The 26,817-nt window shown below is 40.7% G+C and overlaps 2 protein-coding genes across 9 annotated transcripts in view; both read right to left on the bottom strand.

Annotated features, from left to right (window-relative positions):
* Window positions 1-26,817, bottom strand: part of ATP5MK (ATP synthase membrane subunit k) — a 236,409-nt gene that overhangs the window by 131,649 nt on the left and 77,943 nt on the right. The window lies entirely within an intron of this gene.
* The window catches only part of NT5C2 (5'-nucleotidase, cytosolic II), a 62,226-nt gene that overhangs the window by 22,483 nt on the left and 12,926 nt on the right, over window positions 1-26,817 (bottom strand). For 3 of the 7 annotated variants that reach the window (XM_075758012.1, XM_075758016.1, XM_075758017.1), the window contains exons 2-3: window positions 19,170-19,290; window positions 7,988-8,061 (exon numbers count right to left, since the gene is read on the bottom strand). In XM_075758012.1, coding sequence (XP_075614127.1) covers window positions 7,988-8,061; window positions 19,170-19,270 — 175 coding nt within the window. In that variant the 5' untranslated portion in view covers window positions 19,271-19,290. Of the gene's footprint in view, window positions 1-7,987; window positions 8,062-9,486; window positions 9,750-10,297; window positions 10,395-11,325; window positions 11,405-19,169; window positions 19,293-26,817 lie in introns of those variants that run through there. The other 4 variants (XM_075758013.1, XM_075758015.1, XM_075758014.1 and 1 more) reach the window with 4 other exon arrangements.

The following is a 26,817-nucleotide window of genomic DNA, read 5'->3' as shown; positions in this document are numbered from 1 at the left end:
GATAACGGGAAGCAAGGCAAGAGTCACTAATCATCAGAGGGTTGAATCTTTTGAATCTGAGCTTCGGTGGCTCCCCAGCACCCTTTTCCGACAATGCCACATACAGGGTTCTGGGTGGAAACCAGCACACGCCTAAGGAGAAGCACAAAGGCTCTGCAGTCCCCAACTGCAGCAGTGCCCATAAAGCAGCTACGCACCCACTCTGCAGCCTAAGAGTGATGGAAAATTCCTTACCTCTGATGCTCCTGCAAACATCCCCAAGTGCACAGCACAGCTTTCAGCTCTAAAACCTCTAACCTGGAACCGTATCAGCTCCTATTCTCCCACTCTGCATGCTAAAAGGATCTGTAAAGACAGGATTTGTTGTTGCTTCAAGGACTGACACAGTATTGTACGTTCAGCTGGCCTCTGAATTGCTGGGTCTACACTTCAGGTTGTTTTTAGTGCTGCATTTCTACTTTTTTTTTTTTTAATAAAAAAAAGTGTTGTCAAGTATCATCAGCTTTAACTCTTCCCAAAGCAGGCTTATTAGTGCTCTCATTGGTAAATTCCAGATATTTTTAGCTTTCTGCTGCTGCAACTTGTTTGCCTTCAATGTAACAAAGATTTGGGCTGTTTGGATATGCCTCGGAGGCTGGCAAAGCAGAGCTTAGTGTTGGAAAGATTTCTTCTGCTGAATAAAAATGCATGGCTTGAGGTAACAACAGCAGCACTGAGGTCACATTTTGCATGTTGAGAGAAGCAATTCAGATGGATTCTGCATTTCAAGGAAACTTCAGTTTGTCTATTTTAATAGTTGGCATAACATTCCTTTGCAATGGAATAATATTTTAAAGATGACTACACAGTCACCTGTTCTTTTATGGGAATTTTTTATGGTTTCCCTGACACAAGAGAATCTTTTTTTGTGCTTAACAAGTGGCCTTCACAATTTACCTCTCTTGGATACAGCCCACTGGGAGTCATAATCCCATACTGGAAATATCCCTGCATTGCCATGGAAACAAACTACTGTGCCAAAATATGGGCTTAGCTCTTCAATGAAGACTTCTGAACAGGGAAGAAATAGTTGCATGGGCTTCATGTTCAAATATAATTTGCTTGCATCTAGAACTAAAAAGAAAATGACTTAAAGTTATAGTAGCCATTTATACACTGTATCTAAGGCATTATTCAGGTGTATCAGTGTCGAAACAGATCCAGCTTCTTGTTTCTCTCCACATTCCATCCTCAAAAGCTACACATTTGTTTAACAGTGTGCACCTGGGCTTATATGTAGCACAAGTGCCCATGCTGTCAATCAGCCACCTAAATAAGTTTTTCTGTGGTGTGCTAAAATAAGGCATTCACAAAGCCACGGCACACGTGATCTCGGAGTTAAAGCCGCCTGTACTCCCAGCTTTGGTTCCTCCTACAGAGTAAGCTGTTCCCGTCATTGCAGGGGTATTTGCAACTTAATAGTACTTCTGTTGTGGTATTAAGATTACTAGATAAGGGGGGGGTCTATTAGAGTGAAAAATACCTCCATAGTTCCATCTGTCTAGCAAAGACAAGAACTGGCCAGTGCTATACGAACAGCTTGCTGACCCAGCTTGGTGTTATTCTCATTTTTTAACAACAAGAAAACAGAATATAGCAGCTTTTGAAACTTTCCTTACACTGTGAAGACTTGCTCTTTCAGCAGCTTCTGTCTAACACTCTGATTCTTCACAAACCCATGGACAGCAGATTAGCAGTTTGTCAGTCAGTGATTTAGTGGGATGAAGCAAACAACACATGCTTTCTCCACTCGTTCCCAATTACCAGCATGTGAGATCCCATGGCTCTAGACCTCAGTTTGCTCATTACACAGCTTTAAATGGTCAAACTCCGAAGAGCAGTAACACAAAGAGAGCAGGGACAATAGCCACTCCAGCACTGCACTGGTATTCGAAAAACATCCAGCTCAAAGCATAGTAGGAACAACTTAGCTTCTCCATCTGCCTTTAGCTTTAAAACACTAATGGCTAAACCAGCCTCTGAAATTTGCAAAATCTGCACCTGTTAAACTGGAAATGTGCAAATGTGAAAACGCAGACAGCAGATGTGCAAGAGTCAAGGCATCTCTCATTTTTTGCTAGGATAGTTTGAAGGCTGTCACATCTACCAATTCCTTTCTCTAGCCACTATACAGTTTCTACATGACACAAAGAATTGTATTATCCAGACGACTGGGAAAGAAGCACAACTCGTCAGTATCTCCCCAAAAGGGCCTCCAAGCCTGTAGTCCTTACATCATGATGAAACTAAAGACAAACCTTTAACCTAAGCATGAGAGCCTCATTAAAACATTTGTGTTGGAGTCCAGTACCAATAAACAGACAATAACTATCTGACCAGAAGAACAAATATTTCTTTGTAGTTGCTTGCATTACAAGCTCAGCAGCTTTTTAAAGTATTCAGTTCAATCCTTCATGTCTTTCTCCCACGTTTATACTTTGTTTTTCATCTGTGAAATCCAGATACTTTTTATACAAGGTACAAATTCATTAGTCCCATTTCTTGGTTGTGGAAACCAAAACACAGAAAACTGATACAACTCAGCTACAGTAAAAATACCCGACTGATTGAAGAACCAGTTCTCAGTTCAGCTGCCACCTTTTCTGCCAGATCACACACAGCAACAAGCCAATCCTACCTTCTGGTTGAGTGTATGTTTTCCAGAGTCAACAGGTAAAGAAAAACATTTGAAAAATAAGATGTGGGTGTGAAAAATTTCACTCTCCTCCAAACTGCAAGGATGGCTTAGACACAAATGCCTACTTGAGGAAGGGGCAAAACCTGTTTACGCATGTTGCGCTTCAGAGTAAGTTGGGAAAGACTAAAGCTGTCTTTCCCATGTCTTTTCCCATGCGATAAGAAGGGAAATGCTACTGCTGAAAGCATAAGCAATTTTGCAGTAAAATTTTTGCACTGCACCAAATCTTGGCATTAAGTTGGCAATGTTTCCAGGACACAAGCTATATTCCAATCAGATTATGTTGCATTAATCATATTTGCACACAATAAAACTAGTATTTTACAAGCCCCATTTCCCCTTCTTTTTTATTGAAATAGTTTTCAGCAGACAATGATAGTTTTATTATTGATTTCTGGAGAACATGGAAGCAGCAGTGATTTAAGTACAGGAAAAGCACTTGAAATGAAAGCATCCTGCCTACTGATATTACATCTTCTCTATCTCAGAGATAGAAGATAAAACTTTCAACAAGGCCATAACTTTTGGAGGAGGAGGGTAGTCACAGAGGAATCTTTTCAAGCACAATTGAGTTTGTAATTCTTACTAATTCCCTCTCCATCTGCCAATGGCCCGGTGTGAAATTACAGCCAGTTTGAGAACCCCACTGCTTTAGCCCTGCTCCTGTCAAGGGACAGCTATCCATCACCTCACTGTGCAACCTGCTCCATTTAAGACCTAGTTAATGCCAAGGCCTCCTGCATTACTTTGATCCAGACCTACTAATTACAAGTGTAGCTCACACTGAGAAGGAAGCAGCCCAATAAAATGCTGTGTAAAACCAACGTGTCTCTGCTACATTTCCAACAGGCCTCACCAACTCCAAGTCTCAGGTGAGTGTTGCAGAGAAGACTCTACCGACATGCCTTTATCTTTTTTCCTGCAGTTTGCAGTAAACACAAAACAGAGAAGGCTGTGAATCTTTTGGATTACATGCAACATTCTCTTTTACCAAAGCATGGGCAGTTTTGACAGTACTAATAAAATAGGACAGCAGACTGCTGGTCTTCTAGCCAGTCAGGATGAGTAAGCGGAGATGAATCATTTGGATAATAAAAGACACTACTATTTTGCAAACAAATGTGCACTACAAAAGGACCCTCAAATCTCTCTGACTTAAGGATTTAAACAGGAATTTTTCAAAAAGTCTTAGTTCTGCCCTGAGAGTGAAGGCGGCCCTTCACGGGGCCATGGCTGCATTAACATCACAGAAACTTGTCTTAACCTCTGCCAACACCAAGGGCTGCTGATGACTCTTGCTTGTGTCAAGCCCTCCAAGATTTTAAGCAGCATCTATTTAACTCTGCACACAAACCACAGTCAAACCCTGCTCTTCTTCCTGCTCCTATGACTTTCCTCCCAATAACACCTAGCTTAAAAGAAACATTCTTTTATGTACTAAATGTGATTCACTAACACAAGCAAACCAAACAGACTGAATAGGAAGGGGATAGTCAGCTTCACATACAACAGAGATTTCTGAGCCTCCAGTATCAGTGCACCCAGCACATAAATCTAGGGACACTTGGGAGTTTCCATACATGTAGGAGATCTTATTCACCCCAAGAGGATGCAATAACAGTCCTTGATGGGAAAACAAGGAACCTAAAACCTGTGAGGGTTATTTCAATTTGCTTTCATTTTACTTTGAGCTCCCAACAGTCAAATTAATTCTAGTTGTAATCACAGTGGCTACAAATACAGCAATTTAATGTCCATAATGTCAGAGAAGAGAAGGCTAAAACCTTCAGGCTCTTTTCTTCAAGACAAAAAGACTTTGTTTGCCCAATCCACCCATTAACAGTATTTCTCAACCCTATGCAAGGAAAAAGACAAACACAATGAGAGAACATACAAGTTATTAACAAGAACTCAAAGTTTAACCTATTTTTTACTTGAAAGCAAACACAATCGCTGTGGTAATGCTGTATCAGACAGCCTTGATTTTGTCCAATTCTGAGTTAAGTGGTCCTTTAATTTAATAAGGCTAAGAAATACTACCCTATAAAACAATGCATGAAATCGTATTTTATGTGCAATGTCACATCATGACACTAAAACTGCTGTCAGCTGGCAAGCTGACATTCTCAGTCATGCTAGTAGTAGAACACATGACCACTGCAGTATGTGTGTAGTAGCTGTTAGAATATACTTCAAAATGGAAATACCACATCCCTACCAAAATTAGATTATTCTAGACAGAAAACAGTGTTATTGTAAGTAGGTTTGTGTCCTTAAACTCATAAAGTACAAGAACAAAACTGTCTGAGGCTCCTAAAGTTGAAAGTAAGTCAAGTGATTCTCACTTCTCTGGTACTGAACCACCTCCTAAGCAAGGCTTTTGATACTACCAGTGGCCACTGATTTGGGAAGAAAAAGAGAAGAGTGACAATGTGTTTTCTTTTACTGACACCACACCCTCTTCACAGGGTAAGTAATTCAAGGTGTTCTAAAATAACCATTCTTGTTCTGAGATGTCAAAGTGTATGACTGTCAGCTAGGGGATGAATATAATCAGTTTATTTCTGATGTGAAAGTTCACAACAGAGAGTGGGGAAAGGATGTGGCATACAGTTTTTTGCAGGGTCAATGACGCTGACTGCCTTCAGTCACTGAATATGAAGATTGTGCTTAGGACATCTTTAAACAACTTTACAGAAAAGTGACTTAGCAATATCTGAAAGTACAAATGCAGAAAACTAGATGAGGAGCTGATGACATGAGAGATGCTTCCGTTCTTCTTCCTTGATCTATTTACATGTCTCGAATGGTCTCCAAAAGGCTTCTGCTCAACATGCACCATCTGGTATGCAGATACCATTTCCAGATGTTAAATTACAGATAAACTAGCTTTTTACATTGTTTTTTCTTTTTTAATCTGGCCAGTAGCATGCCCATGTGAAAGAGTGTGTAAGGTATAATGTGCCCAGACAGAAAACACAACAGGGTATAATGAATGCACTACAACATACTAATGTAATACTTCACTTGCCCTACTTCTTATTATTTTCAATTAATTAATTATAAACATATTCTAACACAACACTCTTTAAAGCCCCTACAATGAATATGCAATTTTTCTTGTGTGCAACAGTTATATATAGCAAATAATGGTCAGATAACAAAAGCCTACATGGAGAAGAAAGGATGAGTCTGAGACATGAGAAGACAAACAGGTAATTTTGTAAGTTAATTTCCCAGTTGAGTGAAAAAAAGGGAAACAGTACTTACCAGGCATAATGCTTTTCATCTGCAAAAGGGTTCCCAACCTAATTACAGTCTCACAACTCCTTGTAATATGATCTGCAACTATTATCTCTGTTGTACCATGGAAGAAATCATAGGACAGCAGCTTACCCGGAGTGGTCCAGATTTCCAGTTTTTTGCTCAGACCACATCCCATTTCTTTTTCTGCACCATACCCTGTCACTCAACTCCCCTGAACGCACTGACTTTGCCTGCTTAACTGCAGCACTGTGATCTTCCAGCCTCAGAAGCCCCAGGTTTCCATGTGCCTGGGTACTGTGTCAGGATGCTTGAAACATTCACATTTTTTCCTCTCATCAAATCAAGCATCGTTTTATGGATAACGACACATTTGCTCTGTGTTTACAGGAACAAGCAACACGAGTAAAATGAACAGTCAGAGAAGTGAGGATAGTGCTGACGCTCTCCTTCTGTCAGGATGAAAGTTAGCAACATGCTTCACGCTCCACGTCAGCCCTGCTGGGATTACCTGAGTCCTTGGGAAACGTCCCCAGTTTGCGAAAGGCACAGTTGTTTTTCCACTACGGAAGTGAAACCCACAACTTTTTTTTTTTTTTTTAAGCATTTGTTTTTGAACAACTGTTTTGTGCTCCTTAAAGGCACTGCCACAAGGCTGTCACAGCTGGGAAACACAAACACCAAAAGCACGCGCCCGCAGTCAGATCCAGCGCAGATTAACAACGATGCACTTCATGACTTAAAAAGTAGTGTGAACTTGAAATAGATGTATAAATAAGGTGTTGAACAACAAAACCTTTTATATATAACTACTGCCTCATGGATAACTGCTTAAAAGAACAAAAGCAAGTGATCTAAATATAAACTGCAATTACCTGCCACAGCCTCCAAAACCGCTCCTTGCAGCTTTGTGTTGAACCATAACTACGTGGAAACCTTCCTGCCCTTTGCTTAACCACTGACCTCGGCTCCTGTGACCCTCACACTGTCCCTAGCCACATTATTCATCTCTCATTCCTTCTCAGTAGACACAGTAACTAGATGACCGTAGTTGACATACTGCATTAACCTATTATTAGGTGATCCTGACACTCTACCTCACATTTTCTCAGTTTATATTCACAACAATTCTAAATTGAAATATCAAGGGTGATAGGAACTTTTTATCCACAATCCTGGAAGTGGTAATGAGCAAGAAGGCAGGATTGTACGTGACAACCTCAGTTACAGCCTGTGTGATACTATAACCTAGAAAAATGGAAGTGGGCTTTTTATCTCTTCCTTGCTTAAAATATGCGGAAAATGGTAAGTTTACCCCCCGCCCCTTCATCAAAAGTCTCAGAGAACTTGCCTGTCAAGTATTTGAAAGATGGAGAAGTCATGCAAAAAAATAATTTATGAAACTAAAAGGTCTTATGCAACCTCCCAAAACCTATTTGTCATAAAGAACGGGCAAAGCTTTCTAAATTAACTTGTTCAGCCGACAGAAGACACTCGCCCTGCCTTGCCTTGTCTCAAAATGAGTCACTGATGTGGCCAACTGAGCAGTGGGAAAGAGGAAAACCTGTTCAAAAATGTCCTTCCCAGGACAAAGGAGAACCTGGTGGCTAAAGGTGTAGCCTGCCATATGCACCAAGGATAAAAGAAATCACCTTGTTATTCAAAGCCAAGCTTGCACCGAGGACAACATCAAAATACAGGGGAATCTAAGGAAGCAATTAAGACTTATTAAGCTTTGGTTCCCTTGACACCCATAATCACTTGAAACCGTACTACAGCAACATGGCTTGTAACCAAATACAGCTTGCAGATAATGAATTTAAGGGAAATACCTAAAACGAAAGTGCAATGAATAGTAAACGATATATTTGCCAATAGAAGAGGCACCTGCTGACTGGAGTAGCCCAACCAGTAACTGTTTTTTGCTCAACAAGAGGCAATATTCCAAACTAAGTCAATGACAAAAAAGATTAAGAAGATACTCACCAGCAAGAGTATAATCCATATCAAAACCGAAGCACTTTATCTTTTCCATGGCTAAACTTCTGTTTACAAAGACCCTACAAAGAGAGAAGAAATAAAGCCATAGGTATGAGCATTTTCAAAATAATCACGTTTTAGAACAAACAAGTTTTGCCAGGTGTCAGGATCAGCCAGCTCTCTTAGGTCAAAATCAGAAAATATACCTGCAAATGGAGGCACGATTCATTTTTTGCCATGAGTTCTCCTGAAGCAAAGCCATGACTTTGCACCGTTATTCTAATTATTGGTATGCCGTCTAAAGACATACACGCATGCATGCACACACACACAGAGCTTTGCATGTGACCTGCAAAAATTCCTAAGAATAGAAGTGCAAAATCTCCTGAAGCAGAATTTAGAGCTCAAGTGAGAGGAAACTGGAAGCAGAGGATGGGAAGCAATACAATTTGCTTGATTAAAACAAATTATTACAAAGACGTACAAGGAAAAGAAAAAAAAACATTTCTGTGAATAAACTCACAGCATCCGAGCCCGCTTTGGAACTATATCTGGAAATTCAAAGCAAACCTAAACAGATCCGTTTCTACATTTACACCAATAGTGTCAAAAACATTTAATAAAGCTCTGAAAAACAAAGACAGATAAATTTTCATGCCCAAGAACATGCTACTTCTACTGTGAAAATTTTTATTTTTAATTATAACTCCCCTGCAACTCCTCAACAAAACTGCTGTTTTTTGAATTCCACTTTTACTATTAATGCTTATTGCAATGAGAATCTAAGCTGAATATTTCAGGCCCTTTTTGATGCCAACATTTTAATACTTCATATTCAACTTAGTTCAGGTAAGTAACATGGTAAAGAAACAGGTCAGAGAGTACAATAAAAGCTTTTTTTGCTTCCTGTTCCAACGATTACAGTAACTAATCTGCTTATGTTTCCCCAGAACTTCAAACCACATAGCAGATCTGTAGTTCAACAGGACTTCTCTCCACCGTCTGTCTTATCTGAACTTTAAGAATGAGAGTCAGAACTCGGCTGTGGGATGGACGCTGAGATTCTCAACACCGATCTCAGACAGAAATCCCGTGTACTGCTTGAGCTGTGATGCCGAGACAAAATTCTCCTGTATGAGAAAAGTCCCAGAGCCTTCACCTGTACTCTGATTTCAGTATGTGAAAATTCTCCAAATATTTAATCAGTGCATTGCCCTCAGCAGAGTAATTATCCTCTTAAAAACCGAAATCGGCAGCACTGCCGCGTAGGAGGAGTGGCGCAGGGACAGCGATACAGCAATGGAGACGGCAAGTGCAAAACCAAGCACTTGTACGTCCTGAAAAGCTGAAAGAAACCACTGGGAGATTCTCCTCCACACGCACGTTCTGGGCAGATGGCCGGCATAACGTGCCCGTTTAACTGCCCGTGTCAATCTGCCGCAGCTCGAATTTTAACAGCAAACTGCTAATATCAAACTATCACACTTCTATGCAAGTCGTCTTACCTCATCTCTCACCGATGTGCTCCTTGTTTAGTTCGCAGCAGTCTGATTCATCTACTTGTCTGAATCATATTACACAATTCCTTTAAAGCTTCCCTAGTACCGATGCAATTTTGCTTGGATCTGATTTGACTTCAGAAGATCATTATGTCTGAACCAAGCCTTAAAGTACTGTATATCTTCTTGGACAGTGTTATAGAAAACACATCTGTGGCTAATTTAACCAGTCACTGGATATCGTTGTTGTTCCACACAAATCCACTTGGAATACAGTTTCTCTGGCAATAGTATACTTTCCCCCTAACCTTGCACACTCTCTCTGGGAGTCACAGTTTCCTGGCAAAGTGCCTGCCTTTGACAATGGGGCTTGTCACTAAGGGGCCTCAGAGGTTATAGATGACGCTCTTTTCTGATAGATTTATGTATTACCTAAACAAGACAAAGTGATGGGAAAAAAACCTGGAAACTGGTAAAGAGATGTCTTTTGGAAATATGAGATGGGATTGTAAATCACTAAAATTCACTTCTGAAACAGCTGGCTTTGGAGTAGGTGGAGCAAATCACCCAAATCTGCAGTTTGAATCTGTGTTTGTTTGTCTTTTAACATTGAGATAAATCTGATTTACAAGAGACCAACGCGAAATGCTATTTGGGACTAAACACAGTCTCATACTTTGTATAATGAAAATGATAATGTTCCGTTGCTGCTGATGCCAGGAAACATTATTTATTAGCTAATTCAGCACACGATTTCAGATCTCATGTTGTGCAGATTGTTTCTGAAAGTGGAGAGCTTTGAGAAGGAATAACATACCTCCGGGAGAGACTAGCAACATTTTTTGTCCAATGTGCAGAGTCTGATATTGTTCTTGCCTTTAGGCTTAGCCCCCGGCGCATAGTTTTCCGTCCTTCTAAACAGGAAAGGAATAGGAAGGGAAATTTAAAGAAGCTCAGAAGAGCGTTTCACAATTGCAACATTTGGGAACAGTTTCCCAAATGAGGACAAAAAACAAGCTCTAAGACGGAGCTGAATGCGCTTATAAAAAGGGTAATACGACAGTGCTTGTGAAAGGCAAAAACAAGGGAGCTGTGACCCAAGAGATCTCTTCCAGTCCAGCCTGCCTATGTTTAGATGATGACGACACCAAACTGACCAAAAACCAGGAAAGATCTCTAAGTGACATTTTTTCATCACTTGCTTTCAGCATATTTACAAACTGAACCCTGGGACTTAAAAAAAAAAAATCCAGCACATGTTGATACTGAAGATCTGGAAAAGTTTACTAAAGGCAATGAAATGAACAACATCTATTAGCATATTTTTGTTCCAAAATAAGTCTCATGACTAAAACATGAAAATTACTATAGCAGCCCGCTCTTGGTAACAGCTGGTGAAGAGCTCTCTTTCTCCATCAACTTGTAAATATCGCCTATGACCTAGAAACTGTACGTGGCAGGGTCTAATCATGCCCCAACAGTGCACAGGACCTGGCAGATTTCAAGGCATCCTACCGACTGATTTGATGTGGTAATTACTTTGCCCACCAGTGCTGGAGTGAAACAGGAAATATTTTAAAAAGCTAAAGAAGGCTATTACACAATGTGTTCAGGACAGGAAATTAGAACACTTTAATCGATTTAAACTTGGTTATGCCTTGGCAGATTAAATGGCAGACTAAACAATGGCAAACAAAAAAGAAAGGAAACCAATTTGACTTCTCTTGTGAAGGTCCAGCCAGATCTTGGGTTATTTTGTAGGCACTCAGGACCTCAACTTTAAATCCTGATAAAGGAAGACGTCTCCCATGCACAGTGCCCCCCTAGACACAAGTAGATACTTAAAAATATTTACTCCCAGAAGCTGACCAGCTTAATTCAGAGCCTTTACTCAAAGGAGTAAATATCTGCAGTATCCTGGAAACTAAAGAGAAAAGTTGAGATTAAATCACCATGACAGTTTCTGGGAAGAGGCAGGTTCTTCTCAAAAGCTGCAGACTTAGCCCGTTTCAAAGCTGTGCTTAGATCCTCACTGAAGGTCCGCTCAGCCTGATTTCAAGAATACAGGTCAAATGTGTCTGTTGGCTACAAAACTGTAACACCTCCATAGATGACATGGTATAGAGAAATATGATGATAAAGCAAACTAAGACCCTAAGAACCCTAACTACCTGAGAGAAAAGATCCTCTGGTCTCTAAAGGAAAGGATGAGATGATAAGTTTTTTACAGCTCATTTAGATAATCAAAAATCAAAGAAGCTTCCAGATTACAAACAACCAAGATAAAACAGAACAAGAGGAAAACTAAAATCACCCAACATTTTTAGGCAAGGAAGTTTTAATCTAGAATAAGTTTTCCACTTGCCAGAATCAGAAGAAATCACCCTTTCCCTTCCCCTGATTTTGTTTTCTTCCATTCAGAAAATAATCGTTTTAACCAGGAGACTGGACTTAAAAATGAAGCTGATCTAAAAATTTAACAGCACTAGGCAGTAAGATAAATCAAACTGCAGGCAGAGCATGAGAACATTCCTTGTGCTGAGGCAGAGGTGGGTATTGCCTAAACCCAACTCCCCAGCTCCACATCTGTCTGCAACCAGAGCATCTCCCTAAATAGAACATTGTCCTTCTCTTGCCTTCACCTTTCCTTCCTGATGATAAACCCAAGCTTTATATTTCTGCTTTGAGGAATATCTCTGTGAATCTCCCACAGTTTTGTACTCCCTGTGCATTGTGGCTGGAGTGGTCCAAGGTGTTGATGCTTGTGGGGATCCGGTTGAGGGACCACACCAGCCCCGTCAGCTCCCTCAGCCAGCACATGGCACAGCTGGGAGTGGGGAGGCAGCAGCCGGGACTTGGGGTGGCTTAGCCTGGCACAGACCCACACCTTTAGAAAAACGGACTTGAGGAGCTGTTTAAGAGAAACTATGAAGCACACTTCCTCCCTAATGAGTTCTTCCTCAAAGATTAAACCCTGCAGTTTGGCCACAGCAGAAGGCTCTTGATGACAGTATTTATTTTCTGAGCTATACAAATTGTGCTGGATAAGAGAAAAACGTGTTGCATTACAAGGAAGAAGGAACTGCTGAGCATGCATAAAGGGAGTCACAGAACCCTGATATCCTCAACACTGCAATTCAAAGTCCTTTATAGTTTTACATGAGAACCAATCTCGGTTTTGTTATTGTTCTTGTCAATCAATTCCGAGGCAGGAACCTAAATCCCAACTCTTCTCAAGTAACACAGGAGAAGAGTGAATGTAGAGAGGGAGAAACGATTTTATTTTATTTGTGCAAAATCTCAAAAGCATTCTGTGCCCTGAATGAAATTTGCATGGATAATATTCTTGTAATATGACCGACAAAATAAACAAAATGCACAGAATGATACAACTAAGGAGGAACCTGGCACATGGCTCACAACTTCTCATAGCGAGAAAATGAAAATGAACAATGTGAGGCAAGGTTTCTGGAGCAGAGCACTTCAATAATGATTTTCCAAATGTGTCTAGAAACACCTTGCAGCAAGAAGCATTCTTTGTCATGAGAGTATGTTTCACTGGAAATTAGATAAATACAAAGAAACTTGCAACATTGCTGAGTGGAACAGCAAATACAGTGGGAGTTGGCTAAGCATGACCTACATGTGTGTGTAAAAAAGACTGTGGTGGACAGTCGGGCTTGAGCCAGCCACAAAACAGGGACTAACTAGCCAGAAGGCTCAGATTCCTGCTTCCTCAAAGTTTAGGTACTTTGGTTAATCTTCACTTTATGGACAACTTCCACAGTTTAATAAGCTAGAAGAGTTAAAAAGAAATGAGAAGGAACTAAATGGATTAGCTTTTAAAAGACTCCCATGTCTAAGTTCCCCATGGCCTCTTAAAAAAGAAAAAAAAATCCCACTATTCTTATGACAACTGGATGTTCTCAGTATTACTAGTTAGTCCCCAGATGTTGTGTGCTTAGAGGAGATGTCTCATTATCTGACATTATAGTTCTGGTTACAGGTGACTTCCTCCAACAGCAGTAAACTTGGATGAATCCCTCACTGACCTTGCTTATCTGGAACAAATCATGTAAGCAACCTTAAGAAGATACTAACACATGTCAAAATGTCTTGTCTTTGGCTACTGGATGCTTTGGTACCCGTCTCAGAGATGGTAAGAAATAAATTGCTTTAAATTACTAAAAACAATGTAATCAATCTTTTGCTGAGTCTTGCCTCTTGAGGCAGGTAATGACCATTGCACATATTATTATTTATCATACCATTCTGGTCTTTTTTTTTACAATGTTAGATTTTCAGAGTTGCATTTTATTCCTTCTTCAACTGAAGAGGAATATTCTGACAGGTCAGTATGTTTGTAATTGTATTTAGAGATAGTGTTTGGGCTTGAGATGACTTTAGGCAGATGAAACAGTATCAGATAGGGGAGACAGAAGGGCATCAAAATTTCCTGGCCAATTCTAGTAACATTTCCAACATAGTGCCCTGCAATTTCACAAGACTAACCATCTTTGCACAATTAAAGTGACATAAAACTGGAAAATCAGGTTACGACTGGAACTTACAAGTCTGATGAGGCTGTATCCAGAAACACAACTATGAGCACTTCCCTCTCAAATTCAGCAGGAATAGGATGGAAGGAGATAGCCGCAGCCGTTTCTGTTTCCATTGTTTGGGTTTTCTTCCCAGGCAACAGCAAAGTGCCAAGAAGCTCACATATGGATTCCATCCCAAAATAACACCCGTCTGCTCCGTGAAACTATTAAAGCTAGGGATCATGGGACATTTTCAATGTAATTTCTTTATTATTAATTTGGCAAGTGTTCTGCTTTCTCATAAGCTCATCCATTCTGCTGCCTTAACACTCCCTCTGCCCCCTCTCTCCAACGTCTGAAGCACTAAAGCAAAATAAAAACAGAGCCACATGCTGCCCTTCGCTACACACATGCCACCGCACGAGTCCAAGGAGGCTGCACAGACAGATGAGGACAGACCATAGCCTGAGCACTGCCTACAGAGCTACCTCATTTACAGTTACATTTACAGTTACACCACACATTGCCTATCCAAACATGTCTGATGAAAAGAGCATTTTCAGACTGATAATGAGTTTTTTCCATTTCCCACCGCAGTGAACTGATCATTTTAAAGAGACATTATATATAGCTACCCAAATAGATACAGTTTCAAGCCTCATAGCCTAGTTTATATAATATTTCCACTTGTTTGCAATCACTGATGATCCAGTATCAATAAAGTGAAGAAACAAGATTAGCAGTGAATAGCCCGGACTTTACAAATTTGAACAAACTAAAATACATCTTTAGCCCTAGAAATTGAAACAACCAATTGGTAACCCTTTTGCTTTGTCATTATTAAAGCATATACCATTGTTTTACCCAGGATCTCAGCGTATATTAACAGCTTAAATCACTTAACTCATATTACCACCATAAGATGCTTTGAAAGCAAATTGAAGCACAAAACTATGAAGCAACTTATTCAGCACTCTGTCAGGATTAAGAATCACGATGCCACATCCCCTGCGCTAGCCAGTAAACAACAGACCGAGAAAACAAAACTAAAACAACAACAGAAACCCCACGTTCAAGATGAAGAGTCTCAAATTACTCTGATGCAAAATGGTAAAAGGATCCCAAAGTCTGTACGTTTAACAAAAAGGCCATCTCAGCCTTACCGCCCTGTTAAGCCAAAACCACAGAATAAAAGTTAAATGTAAATACCTGTTTCCTGGATCTTGGTAACTGTCAGTAACAAGAGTGGATGGAACACCAACTTTTTCCATTATTTGCTTTAACTAGATGTGGTTGCTATTTAAACCCTAAAGAGCTATGTGAGATAATCCAGAGGGTGCCTAGAAGTGCTCACTCCAAGTTAAAAAATAGACACTAGGGCAATTTGGTGGCTCAGAGTCAACCTAGTTCTTGCCTAATTACAATCACATTAAATGACAGTACTCCTCCAGAACAAATGACCTAGTGATTATCCTCTACCCGGAAAAGTCAACAAGCACTGCATGAGGGAGGTGGCCTCACAGCCACACGCACTAAGGAAAAGCCACCTAACAGCTATGCATCCATTTTATTTCCGAATTAAAATGTATGTTGCCAATAGCAGAGTAATGCAGTATCCTCTTACCAGTGACCTCTGCTAGAGAATGAATAACATCTAGCTTGTATATTAATTCATCTTTAGACCTCACCTCCAACAGGCGCCAACAATATTGTATAACAAGGTTTGTGGCTGATAGTAACACTAGCTAACCAAAAGTCTTAGTTACAGTCATCAGAAATACCCTGAAGATAAAACCCCACCACGTCTCCTCCCCTACAGATTTTTTCTAATTCTTGATGCTGCTTTTATGGCCCTTGAACTGTATAGCACAACATATGCGTTCATATTCTCAAGCTTTGCTTCATCAGTAACCTCAATACTCTAATTTCTTAAGCAGCTATACAAACTGATCCGAACACGCAGCAAAAATTCTGGGAGGAAAACAGCTATAAATATTTGATTTTGATCATTCTTGCCTATGACATTCAGACATTATTATGATACAGTCATCACATTCTGAGTCAGTATGCATTACACCAGTTAAACCAGCCTCAACTGGGATTTCTGCCAACAATGTTGTATGTTGAACATCCATCCATCAAGTATGATACAATAAGAAGTGCAATACCTGAAAAAACACATTCCTACTATGAATGACTACAGTAAGATATGACTATTAGAGTGGCATCTTCAGAGATAATTTTTTTAGAAAGTTTTTAAAAAGTTTCATGCCCACGAGAACACTCTTTTTATTTTTTAAGGTAAATTATTTTGCTTGGATTGGAAACTTTTCCCCTTATTTTATGCTGCTTCAACATTTACAATGCAAGCACGTCAAATCTGGCATAGTTCATGAGAACCAGAAAGTTAAATCAATTGGTCTGGCTATCTCCACCAATATTTAAATAAGCATGAAGTAAACAAACAGTGAAACAAGTTATTAAAATTTCATACTTCAGGAAATCAAGCCTTACTATCAGCATTTAGAAAATCCCAATGAATGACTTTGAGCCCAAGTGTGCTTCTGACATTGGTATCAAAAGCTAGTCCCAGTTATGGTCATCTGTAAATGTGGCTCAGCCGTCAAGCTCCTCTGGCCTTCCAGATTGGGCCCATAACATCACTGGGAGCAGCTTTAAGGAAAAAAAAAAATAATAGTTTTAAATGCAATGTTCTTTTTTTATTCTTTTTGTTTCTAAGTCACTTTAGATTCATGTTTTCAAGGTTTTTTTCTTTAGCTGCTAGGGTAAGAAGAAAAAGACAGAAAGAGAGAGAGACTGAAAGAGAAAGAAAAAGAGAAATAAAAAGGAAGAGAAAGAAAAGAATCTTGACAATGAATGCCTTGTCTTTTATATCTCTTTCTCTCATAAAATTGACAGTATTTCAGCAATATCCAAAGTCAGAGCATACTTGGACATCACTGAAACAAATTTACATCCTAGAAGTGATGGCTGTGACAAGCACGCATATTCTACATCTGAACAATTATTAAAATACTAAAAAAAAAATATAAAACAACAAGGGGAAATAACTTCAGTGCTACTCTGCCATGTTAAGTCTGCACTTATCTTTTGAGTAACATCACATCTGTTAATACTAAGATCACAAAAAATGCCAGAAATAGAAATCTGACAACACTGCCTCTGGAATGAGGTTGTTTCAGATTCTTACAATACTGGATTATCAAAATAACTCCCATGAAACTGGTACACCAAAGCCATTAATAGCACAGATTAATACTACAGTCTTGGCATCAGGTTCTCGCATTCTCTCTCTCCCATTCCCTCTGTCTCTCTCATTCCTCTTTTTAAAAGAGGTCAGTAATTTCAAAACAAAAATGTGCCTCCCCTCAATGTATTTGCAATGTTGTGCTTTCCATGAAAATCTGGAGTGCTAGCAACATTTCTGCTCAATATGTTTTGAATAAGGCATTTCTAGATTCTAAAAAGGGATACTTACACTGTACCACAAACTAATTTTGGACTACCAGATCCCAGCTCCTAGTGGGAAACCCTCCTTTATATGAGTGCACTCTCATCTTCCATAAGGAAATTTTTTCTGAAAGTAAAGATTTCTTACATGGGTAAGGGTAAACACGATGAGGACTTGAACATAGGAGCTCTTAAGGACAAGTACTGCTTCCTTTGGATCTTGTACAACACTTAGCAGACTGTCAGCACCTAACCGTAACAAATGTTGAGGAAATATTTAGAAAAAAATAAATAGGTCTTACTCTGACTTCATTTCCATCGGTCTAAATCAGGAGTAACACAATTAAAGTCATAGGTAAAATTATGACACAAAGGTAAATCTGTCATTGAGTTCAACAAGGTGAAGATTTTTTGTCAGGGAATGGTATAAAATCCTTCTCTTTTTATGTGCTATAGATAGTTACATTCATTAGACGTTTCTGTATCTAAGAACCGGCTAACGCAGAGAGATTCAAATAATGCCACCACTTAAGACATGTGCCCAAACATATTCACTGGAAGTTGCAAAGCTTCAGAAATGCATCACAGGATCCATTACTTAGCCTTAAACATTGCAACTTGCACAACCTGGCCTATCATATGATGCTAAGGCGTTTTTCTCTAATTAGATCCCATTTGGAGAATCAAAAGATATCAAACACTTCCTCAGAAATACCACCGTATATGAATCACAAATGCAACATGGCATTTAAGCATGAGGTTGGGAAACTTGACTTCTGTTTCTATATCAGACATACATCTCCCCAACTCCTGCTGAATACACTCTGATCATCATACTGCATGACTTCTCAATTAAACAAGCCAAACTTTGAAGATACACCTCCCACAAACAAAACACTAACAATTATTAGATGCTGTTGTTTTCAACTCCATAATGTCTGATAAGGATACAGACTGCATACTTTTATGCTCTACGCTTGGAACCTTGGGAGCTGTGGGCTAAATTCTCGGCTCAACCAAACCTCCAATGTGATCTTGTGGAAACAATCTAGTGTCTGTACTTTGATTCTCAAACTAGAAAATGAGAGTGATAACATTTCTTTTATTCCGTACTCTATCTTCTTTATTTAGACTGTAATTGTTTTACAGCAAAGATTGTTTTAGGCACACATACCACAGAAAAGGAGGCTGAGATCTTGTCTAGTGCTTCTATGTGCTCCTGTGGTGCACACAATTAACTATACTAGATATAATTCTCAAAAACCTAATTTCTGATCCCATTTCATTTCCTCCTTATTTGTATTTGTGCATTCCAGTGTCTAAGGCTACGTTCTCCCAGTGTGCACTGCAACAATTACTCTAACACTTGTGCCACTGAGTATTTCTTGACTTGAAAGCTTCTATCCCAAAATCTAACTTTGATTAATCTTTCAACTGCATTAAGAAAGCACAACCTCACTCACTTTAGTACATGTACCTCAACTCCACCGTTTGTAAATTCCTGCAGGCCAATACTGTGCTACCTTCTAAGTTCTCTTCTACTAACACTTCTGCAACGAAGGTGAAAATGATTTTTCTGTTTTACCAACAAGCAAAAACCAAGAAATGTGGGGTTTATGCTTAGTTTATTTCCCTCTGTCTCAGTACTTTAGTTTTGGAGTTACATCAATGACTTACCGGTGATAGGCTTCCCGGCGGTACTTCTTCAGAGCGTGCCCATCCATGTTTGCAGGGAGGTCTGCTGCATTCTGGAGTCGGTCGCTCCATGAGGTCGTCATCTTCAAATGTTTATTTATTTCTGAAAGAGGCAGAAGAGAAAAGCTTGCTTAAGTTCAAGGTTTGTTTCACCAGAAAGTAGCCTGTTTCCTGGTACAAAGAGATACAATGCCACTCAGGAAGTCTTGCAAAGTACCCAGTGGAATGATCTGAGCTTGCAGGTCAAACAAGATGCTTTCCTCTGAGATGTTTGATGAGATAGGGAGTCAGAAGTGAAGACCTGGGAGGCTTTTCTATGTGGCTGGAACTACAAAGACATTCCTGTCCAGCACGGTAAAAATGCATTTAGAAACAGAGACCTTGTTTTCATTGCTGAAAAGGGGTATCTTTCACCTTAAAGTTACTAATATGCATTAGCTACAGGTGATGGAAAACCTACCCTTTATAGATGGGCTACATTAGGCAGGGCAAACCCTACAAACCTCAGTGGGACCAACCTTGCCACTTTTACCACAGGGTAAAAATAGCCTTGTCTCTGGCCATTTGATCTCTAAGCAAAGACAAAGCTTCACACTGATGCTAAATTAGCAGAAACAATTGGGAGGAAAGTAGAAAGATGATCTTTTGTCCTGTGCAGGTCAGCCACAGTCTTCAGACAGTGCAAGAACACACTGCAAACCTGTAATGCTAGCAATGCAAATATTCACCAGCAGATCTTCACAAACATCTGCACCCCTTCACAAGTACCGGTTGTCAAAACCAAACCGCAGGACAGTCCTCATCAGGAAGGCCCTGCAGTGAGGAAACAGGGGTGCCTTTCCCAATTTGTTATTAGCACACTGGGGCGATCCTGATCAACCCCTCCTCCAGCCAGATGCATGTCCCACTACACCCCTGACATCAGGTGGGATGATGAAGCAGCCCCACGGTGAGTCAGTTCAGCTCACCAGTCCAAGTCCTCACTCATCAAAACTAACCGACCAAAAGCAAACAAAAACTGGGTAGTTCTCCACTGGTCAGCAGGCTGAACCCAGCTCAACCTGCCACGCTGCTATCATTAGAGCCGGTGTGAAGAATGGGGTGGGAGACACATCCCACAGTTATACCAAATTAGGTATAACAAGAAACTACATTCTTGTGTAACCCACACAACTGCTGGACCACAGGGCTTGGCTTGTTTGCTCTTCCTTAAAAGAAACAAAACCACCCACAAGCTACACGGGTAATGATACAGCAACCATTTTGAGACACCATTTTACAAAAGGGAAACTAGATGATTTCAGCAAAGCAGGGAGTAGAGCAAACATCCACACCAGCATTACAAGTCATGGTGCTTTTGGCAGTCTCACGCATACTCCCTCTCCTAGAGGAAATCTGTGTAATTTTTTAGTTTTAAATTTGACTAAAAGAGCAACAGTTGCAATTGTCACAGCATTTGTTAGTCTATTTACCTACTAGCTGCTGGTCATAAAAATCAAACAGACGGCAAACAGCTTGGCTGTAAAAAATATGTTCTGCCCTCCCCCCAGCATTCTCCGCTTGTCTCCCAGTTACTATAACCAAGGTTTACAAATGCATCTTCTGCCACATCCTAAAGGTCACCAAATTTAGGCCCTGGCAGGCAGCCCAAGGGACCGCATGCCAGAGCGGAGAGCTCTCTCCCCCGAATTCCCTGCAACACACCCAGGAGAGGAGGTCACTGCAGCGAGAGGGCAACGGGCCATCCCAGCCAGCTGCAACTTCCACAACAGGGCATGCAGGGAGAAGCAGCTTTTAAAATAACCCAGGCCCTGCCACTAAGGGCTTATGAGTAATTACCAGCTATTTAAGCCGTGCCCAAAGGCAGATGGAAGGCAGCACAGGGCACAGAACTAAACAGCCTGCAAGCATCAACCTGTTCTACTTCAAAGGCAAGACACTGCCTGCAGAAACGCTCCTTAATGGCAGCAAGAGCTGCAGCAGTCCTGGTGGAGGACAGGGGCCTTGGGACAGAAGCAGCATCCCTGCAAAAGTGACAGACTCCAGGTCAGCAGAGACGTGCAGTACGGTGAGGGATCTGGTATCACCCCAAGACTGCAAACTACAGAAAGGACTTGTGTCCCCAGAGGGTGGAAAATCACCTGCCCTGTGGATATTTCAAGATGGTCCAGATCATCACCACCTTGGTCTTACCTAGAGCTATTCTAAAGCTACCAACCTAGAGCTACAGATTCAGATCCAAAAGACACATACATTTAAGGCCTCTAAAAGGTAAGTTAAATAGCTCTGAAAAAACTGTTGCATGGCTGGTCTGACGACTCTTAGACAGCTCTGGGTCTAGGTCTTCCAGCTGAAAGAAGTCCAAATCCAAGCTTCCTGCCATTTAGAAGGGCTACATTCTTCTGCTTACCCAGCCAGACACATAGCAAGATTCAAAGATTTACACCCACAGGCAAAGCCAGAGACTTTCCATTCTGTCAGCCTCTTCTTCCCACTTCATCTGCTTCCCATCACCATCACACCACATCAGAGATGCTGACACAGGTACTAGGATAGGATTGCTCCCAACAGCCATCCATGCCAGACACCTGATAGTTCACCAACAGCATCCTACAAAATCCAGATGGCAGAGGAATTTTAGCAGGCTACCTTTAATAACATCCTTTCTAAAATGAGGAATTGGTGAAGCAGTTTGAGCTCCTATGTGATGAAACCTTCCTCTACAGTAGGAGAAACTAGACTGCGTGTGCTGGGATTCAAAAAGCTGAGACTTGAGGAAACCACAAAAATCTGAGTTTCCATAATTAAGCAAGAAAGGCTTGAATTATTTTAATGATCCAGCAGTATTTTGCTGCAGCTGTGATGAACAGAGTTCATAGGCAGGACAAAGTTTGTAGACAGAGGCAATATCTTTTATTAGACCAACTGGTATGGCTGGAAAAAATAGACAGCTCTTAGGCACACAGACTTGTCTAAGTTTTCAAACTCTATCAGTTGGTCTAATAAAAGATATTACATCTACCTTCAGGCTTTGCCCTAATTGATTTATTGAAATCTTTCTTTTAATGTTCACACAGAATAAAATAAAAAAATCTGATGCTGAAGTTTTCTATTACATGAACTCAAAGGCACTCTTACAGCTTAGCAGGCTCACCTGGCACTGTGACAACAGCTTGCTGCTCTGAAACAAAACAGTAACAACTGACAAAAGATACCCTGATGGGTGTTCCCCACCCAAAAGTCTTACTCACACAAAAAGTCTCATGGACTTCAATGGAATTGTTCTGATGCTTGAAAGGTGTAAAAATCAGCCTACCTGCGTGGGTAAGAGACATGGGACCTGATGCCTGAATACAAATTCCTTCTTCCAAATAGAGAGAGAAAAAGAAGAAGGGCTGAATCACTCCATACACTTGTAAGCCACTGGAATAAACATTTAAGAGAGCAGGCAGCCAGCCAGGCAAGATTCTCAACTCCAACCAACTGAAATACGACGCATCTTTCTTTAGTTACAAATCTATTTTTGAAATCAATAACCTGTAAATAGCTTCACGTAAAAATAGAAATCTTTACATAGATAAAGCATGTCAGAACACCTCCCCATAATTTATTGCAAACATGCTCCTTGCTAGTGCAGTCTTAATTAAGCATCTGATAGCATTTATAGTACAGGGTTCATTTTGAAAAAGTATTTAAAACCTCAGCTTCAAAGCTTTCATACAGAGCTACTATCCAGCACACATGCCTTGGTCCAAAAGAACACGAGATTTTTAGCACATATTTTGAAATAAGTTCATTTGCTTCTCTCGTCAGATTTTGGCTGATTTCAAGTATTATCCATAGTGCACTTTTTTCAGGTACTCATACATATAAAATAACATGCCCAGAAGCATTCCCCTTCAAGCTTTACTATTATTTTTCTTATCTTTTTTGGCCAACAAATAGTTAGAAATTTCTGCACCTGATAATACTTGATGTGTTCAGGTTAAATGCACTGCCTGTACTTTTTTCTGAGTTTGTTTTAACACTTTGATGCTGCAATGCCAAATCAGAGGCACACACACTAAAATGTAGAGATGAAACAGCAGTGACAATCCCACTTTTTCCGGGATACTCTCCAGGAGCTTATACAGCAGAAAACAAAAGCATCACTAACCAATCCCAAGGTTGTAGCGTACTCACACTGATATGCCATGCACTGTTCTGCTTCAAGAATCATTAATACTTTGTCAGTACGACCCACACATATACGTGCATGGTGGAAAGCGAACAGAAAGAAAAATCACACGCTACTTAAAAGCTTTGTGTCTAGTCAGAGGCTGTGGGTGTACAGACAAGTCTTGTGGTGCCCTTGCCAGCCTAGAGCATTTCCTGGCTCCCCACTGCAACGCTGCTCCATCTCAAGGGGCTTTGTGGGGTCTCAGCAATGGAGAGGTGAACCATGTTAAAATCCTGAGAGAGGGAAAAAGCAAAGGGAGCAGGATTGGTGTTGGCTTGTTCAAGACTCATATCAAATTCCTGGTCCAGGTCATGCCATAGCCTCACAAACAGGGCAGGGGAGGGGAAAAGCAGTTTTTTCTACAGCTGAGAGGATTGTCCATGTAAGAGTGGTTAAGAAAAGTGAGTGACTCACTTTCCAGGAGTGTTCTTCTCCCCCCACTGAGGGAAGAAGTAGTTTGCACCCAGTTGAGGCTAGACATGTGGGACAGCTAGCATCAGAGGAGATGAAATCCACTCGGGTTAGCATCACATCCTCTGATCCTCTGGAGCATCTGACATCCTGGGATGGACCAGAAAGTGGCCAGGACTGTGTCATCCCCCTCAATAGCACCTCCTACTGCCACTGTGTGATCAGGGGCTGGGCAAGCTTCTGGCCTCACCCAAAGGGCAGTTCTTACACCTGTGATCTCAAAGCACTTCACAAACTCTGGTTCACGTAATACATTTAAGAGCAGCAAAAGGTGCTGTCCCCATTTTGTCAGCTAAGGATAGCAGGGCAGAGGAGGTAATAACACAGAGCAAGTGGGAATCAAATGCAGAAGTCCTAATTCCTTAGTCCCTGTGCTAAAAACCAGTCTGACTTCCTACCGCTGTCAGGATAAATCACTGAGATAAATTGCATCTTCCTTGCACAGTATACTTTAACACGAGTTCAAATTTCAATACTTAGCATCAACTGGCAGACACTGAGAGGTCAGCTAAAAAGTATATTAAATAGAATTTCATGCTTAACATTGCCAGCTTCATAAATACAAGCATGCCTTGATATATGTGCCCTGCTTGAAACTGCACAATAGGAATAATGCCTACACTGATACACCCTTAGCAAGCTCAAATCTCTACACATTTCTAAACATGCCTGACTCCTGCTCCCTGCAGGGGTCAAACCCTGAGTTGACCCCTGGCTCTCCCATGTTGCACCCATATTCCCAGCCTATTTACTTGTTTGCCATGCAACTATTTCAGTCTCCTCTTCAACACTCAGGCACTGCGCTTGATCTCACCTGCCATGCCCCACTAGCACTGTCCAGCAGGGAAGAGCCCTCAAACACTCCACAAACCCAAACTTTGTGTGTCACAAACTCACTGAAGGGATGTCGCAGACAAGAGACAAAGATGAGACATCTTGGGGCTGCTAGAAGGCAAGGGTGACATAGAATTTCTAGAACTAAAAATGCCAACTAATGAGAAAAAAAATCTGTTAAGTGGTGTTGCTGAAACCCAGGAGAGCTATTCATGTGAGCTAAATACCGAAATCTGTGCTCACGCTCTGCTTGGGAAAAACAATGCAGAGAAAATCGGTGGGGGACTCCCCAGTCCACATTTTAATGTTCCTGACAACTCAGAACTACAGGTCCCAGATGTACAGAAGTCAGTATGATCACAGAATCCAGGACTACCATCAAAACACACTGGAAAACAGGACAAACCGCTCCTTGAGTTCCTACCAGTACAATGAAAAAAAGAAAAAAAGTCTTGTGATAAACCAACTTGTAAAATTTGGTGGAGGTCCTACTTTTGGAGAGCTAAGGACAAAAAAAAAGAGATTTTCTCAAAAGAAATCCTCACAGAGAGCTACCAACAAGAATGTTAAAAAATACACAGAGATGAACATGTTTAACCAGCCAGTTTGACAAAGTCTCCCCAGGAATCCTAAAATAATACTTTAGGCTACGTCAGCTTTACCTGATGGCAAACCTAGGAAATGCACTGCAAATGACAGCACTGGATTCAGTTAATGAAGAATTAGAAGACAAAAATATAATCGGTTTTGGTCAAGGTATCAGTTACACTAGGTATCTAGATCACGCCTACACACAGTTGAAGACTGAGAACTACCTGTACTTACGCACAACAAAAGCCCCAAAGCAGGAGGCTTCTGACTCCTCCAAGCCCCAGGGATGGATGCTGAATGACACTCTGATTTTATTCTGAATTGCGGCCTTACACACCAGCTCTGTTAGTTCGTATAGTTCCTTCCCTCTCCCCCACAAGCCTGGGATGACAATTCAAACCACTCTGTGTTTTACTGCCAATGCTTCTGCTTAATAGCCAATGGCAAATTGTTTCCAAAAGGTGTTTTCAATTAGTGATGCTTTTGTAAAACTAGTACCATGACTTGAGATTGCTGGAACACTGGAAAGCCCACAGTTTCCAAATATAAGCAGTAAAACTTGTAAATTACCTAAACCAGAAAACTGACCCTTTCCCCCCCAACTCCTTGTACCTAAAGTTAAGTTCTTCATTTGAAGAACTTCCACTTCTGGGTGGCCACCTCCCTGACAGCAGGGCTTCAAGTTCATGATGGCAGGAAGGACAAAATACACTCTTCTTATTAGAACATTAAATTACTTCCAAGAGCCACTTCAAAGTATACTCTCAGCTCATGATAATTAATACTTGAGGTTGGCCTTAAGCAGGATAATTCTGTTTGTCCGTTACAGGGTATTAAAGAAGTAGAGATGTGCTGTTAAGAACCTGTTAAGGACACATGTATTGAGCTTACAGGGGATCTCACTTGCAGAACACAAAGACCCACAGGATGATATTAGATTGATAACTCTCTCCTTGCTCCAGCGACTGTACTAACCCTCCCACCTCCAACCTTGCAATCTTTGACGCTGGGTTTGAGTTCTCCCACAGGAAGGGGGTAGCTGCTTCTCTTGGGCACGACCACAGTGCTGACATCAATGAAGGCTGCTTTTTCCAAGAGCATGCATTTAGTGAAATTGGTAAAGCATTCCCAGTCATACATTTATTTGACTATGATCTGCCTGACAGATGATGGTAACTCATGGGTTATTTCTGGATGAGTAAGGTATAAGAAGGGAGAATGCTCCTCATGTGGCTTATTATAGGATTTGATTTCATTTCAGGGTGAATTTTATCTCTGTCATAAAGCCAGATGCTAAAGAATGGCTGTATATCAAATATGTGGTAAAATATATTTAACAAAACCCTGCTTATTTTACATGGATTTTTTTTTATTAGACTATTTCTGCTGACAATCATACCCACAGAGAGGCTGCACAGTGCCTAGAGCTCCAGTAATAACCCAGGACCCAAGTGCATTAGATGCACTAAAAACCACAGACAGATAAATTTGGAGTGTCTTCGGGTGACCATCCAT

The sequence above is a fragment of the Balearica regulorum genome, chromosome 7 (genome assembly GCF_011004875.1).
Source record: "Balearica regulorum gibbericeps isolate bBalReg1 chromosome 7, bBalReg1.pri, whole genome shotgun sequence".
In the NCBI taxonomy this organism is placed as follows: Eukaryota; Metazoa; Chordata; class Aves; order Gruiformes; family Gruidae; genus Balearica; species Balearica regulorum.
The sequence above is the reverse complement of the archived record's forward strand: the minus strand, read 5'-3'. Positions and strand labels throughout refer to the sequence as shown.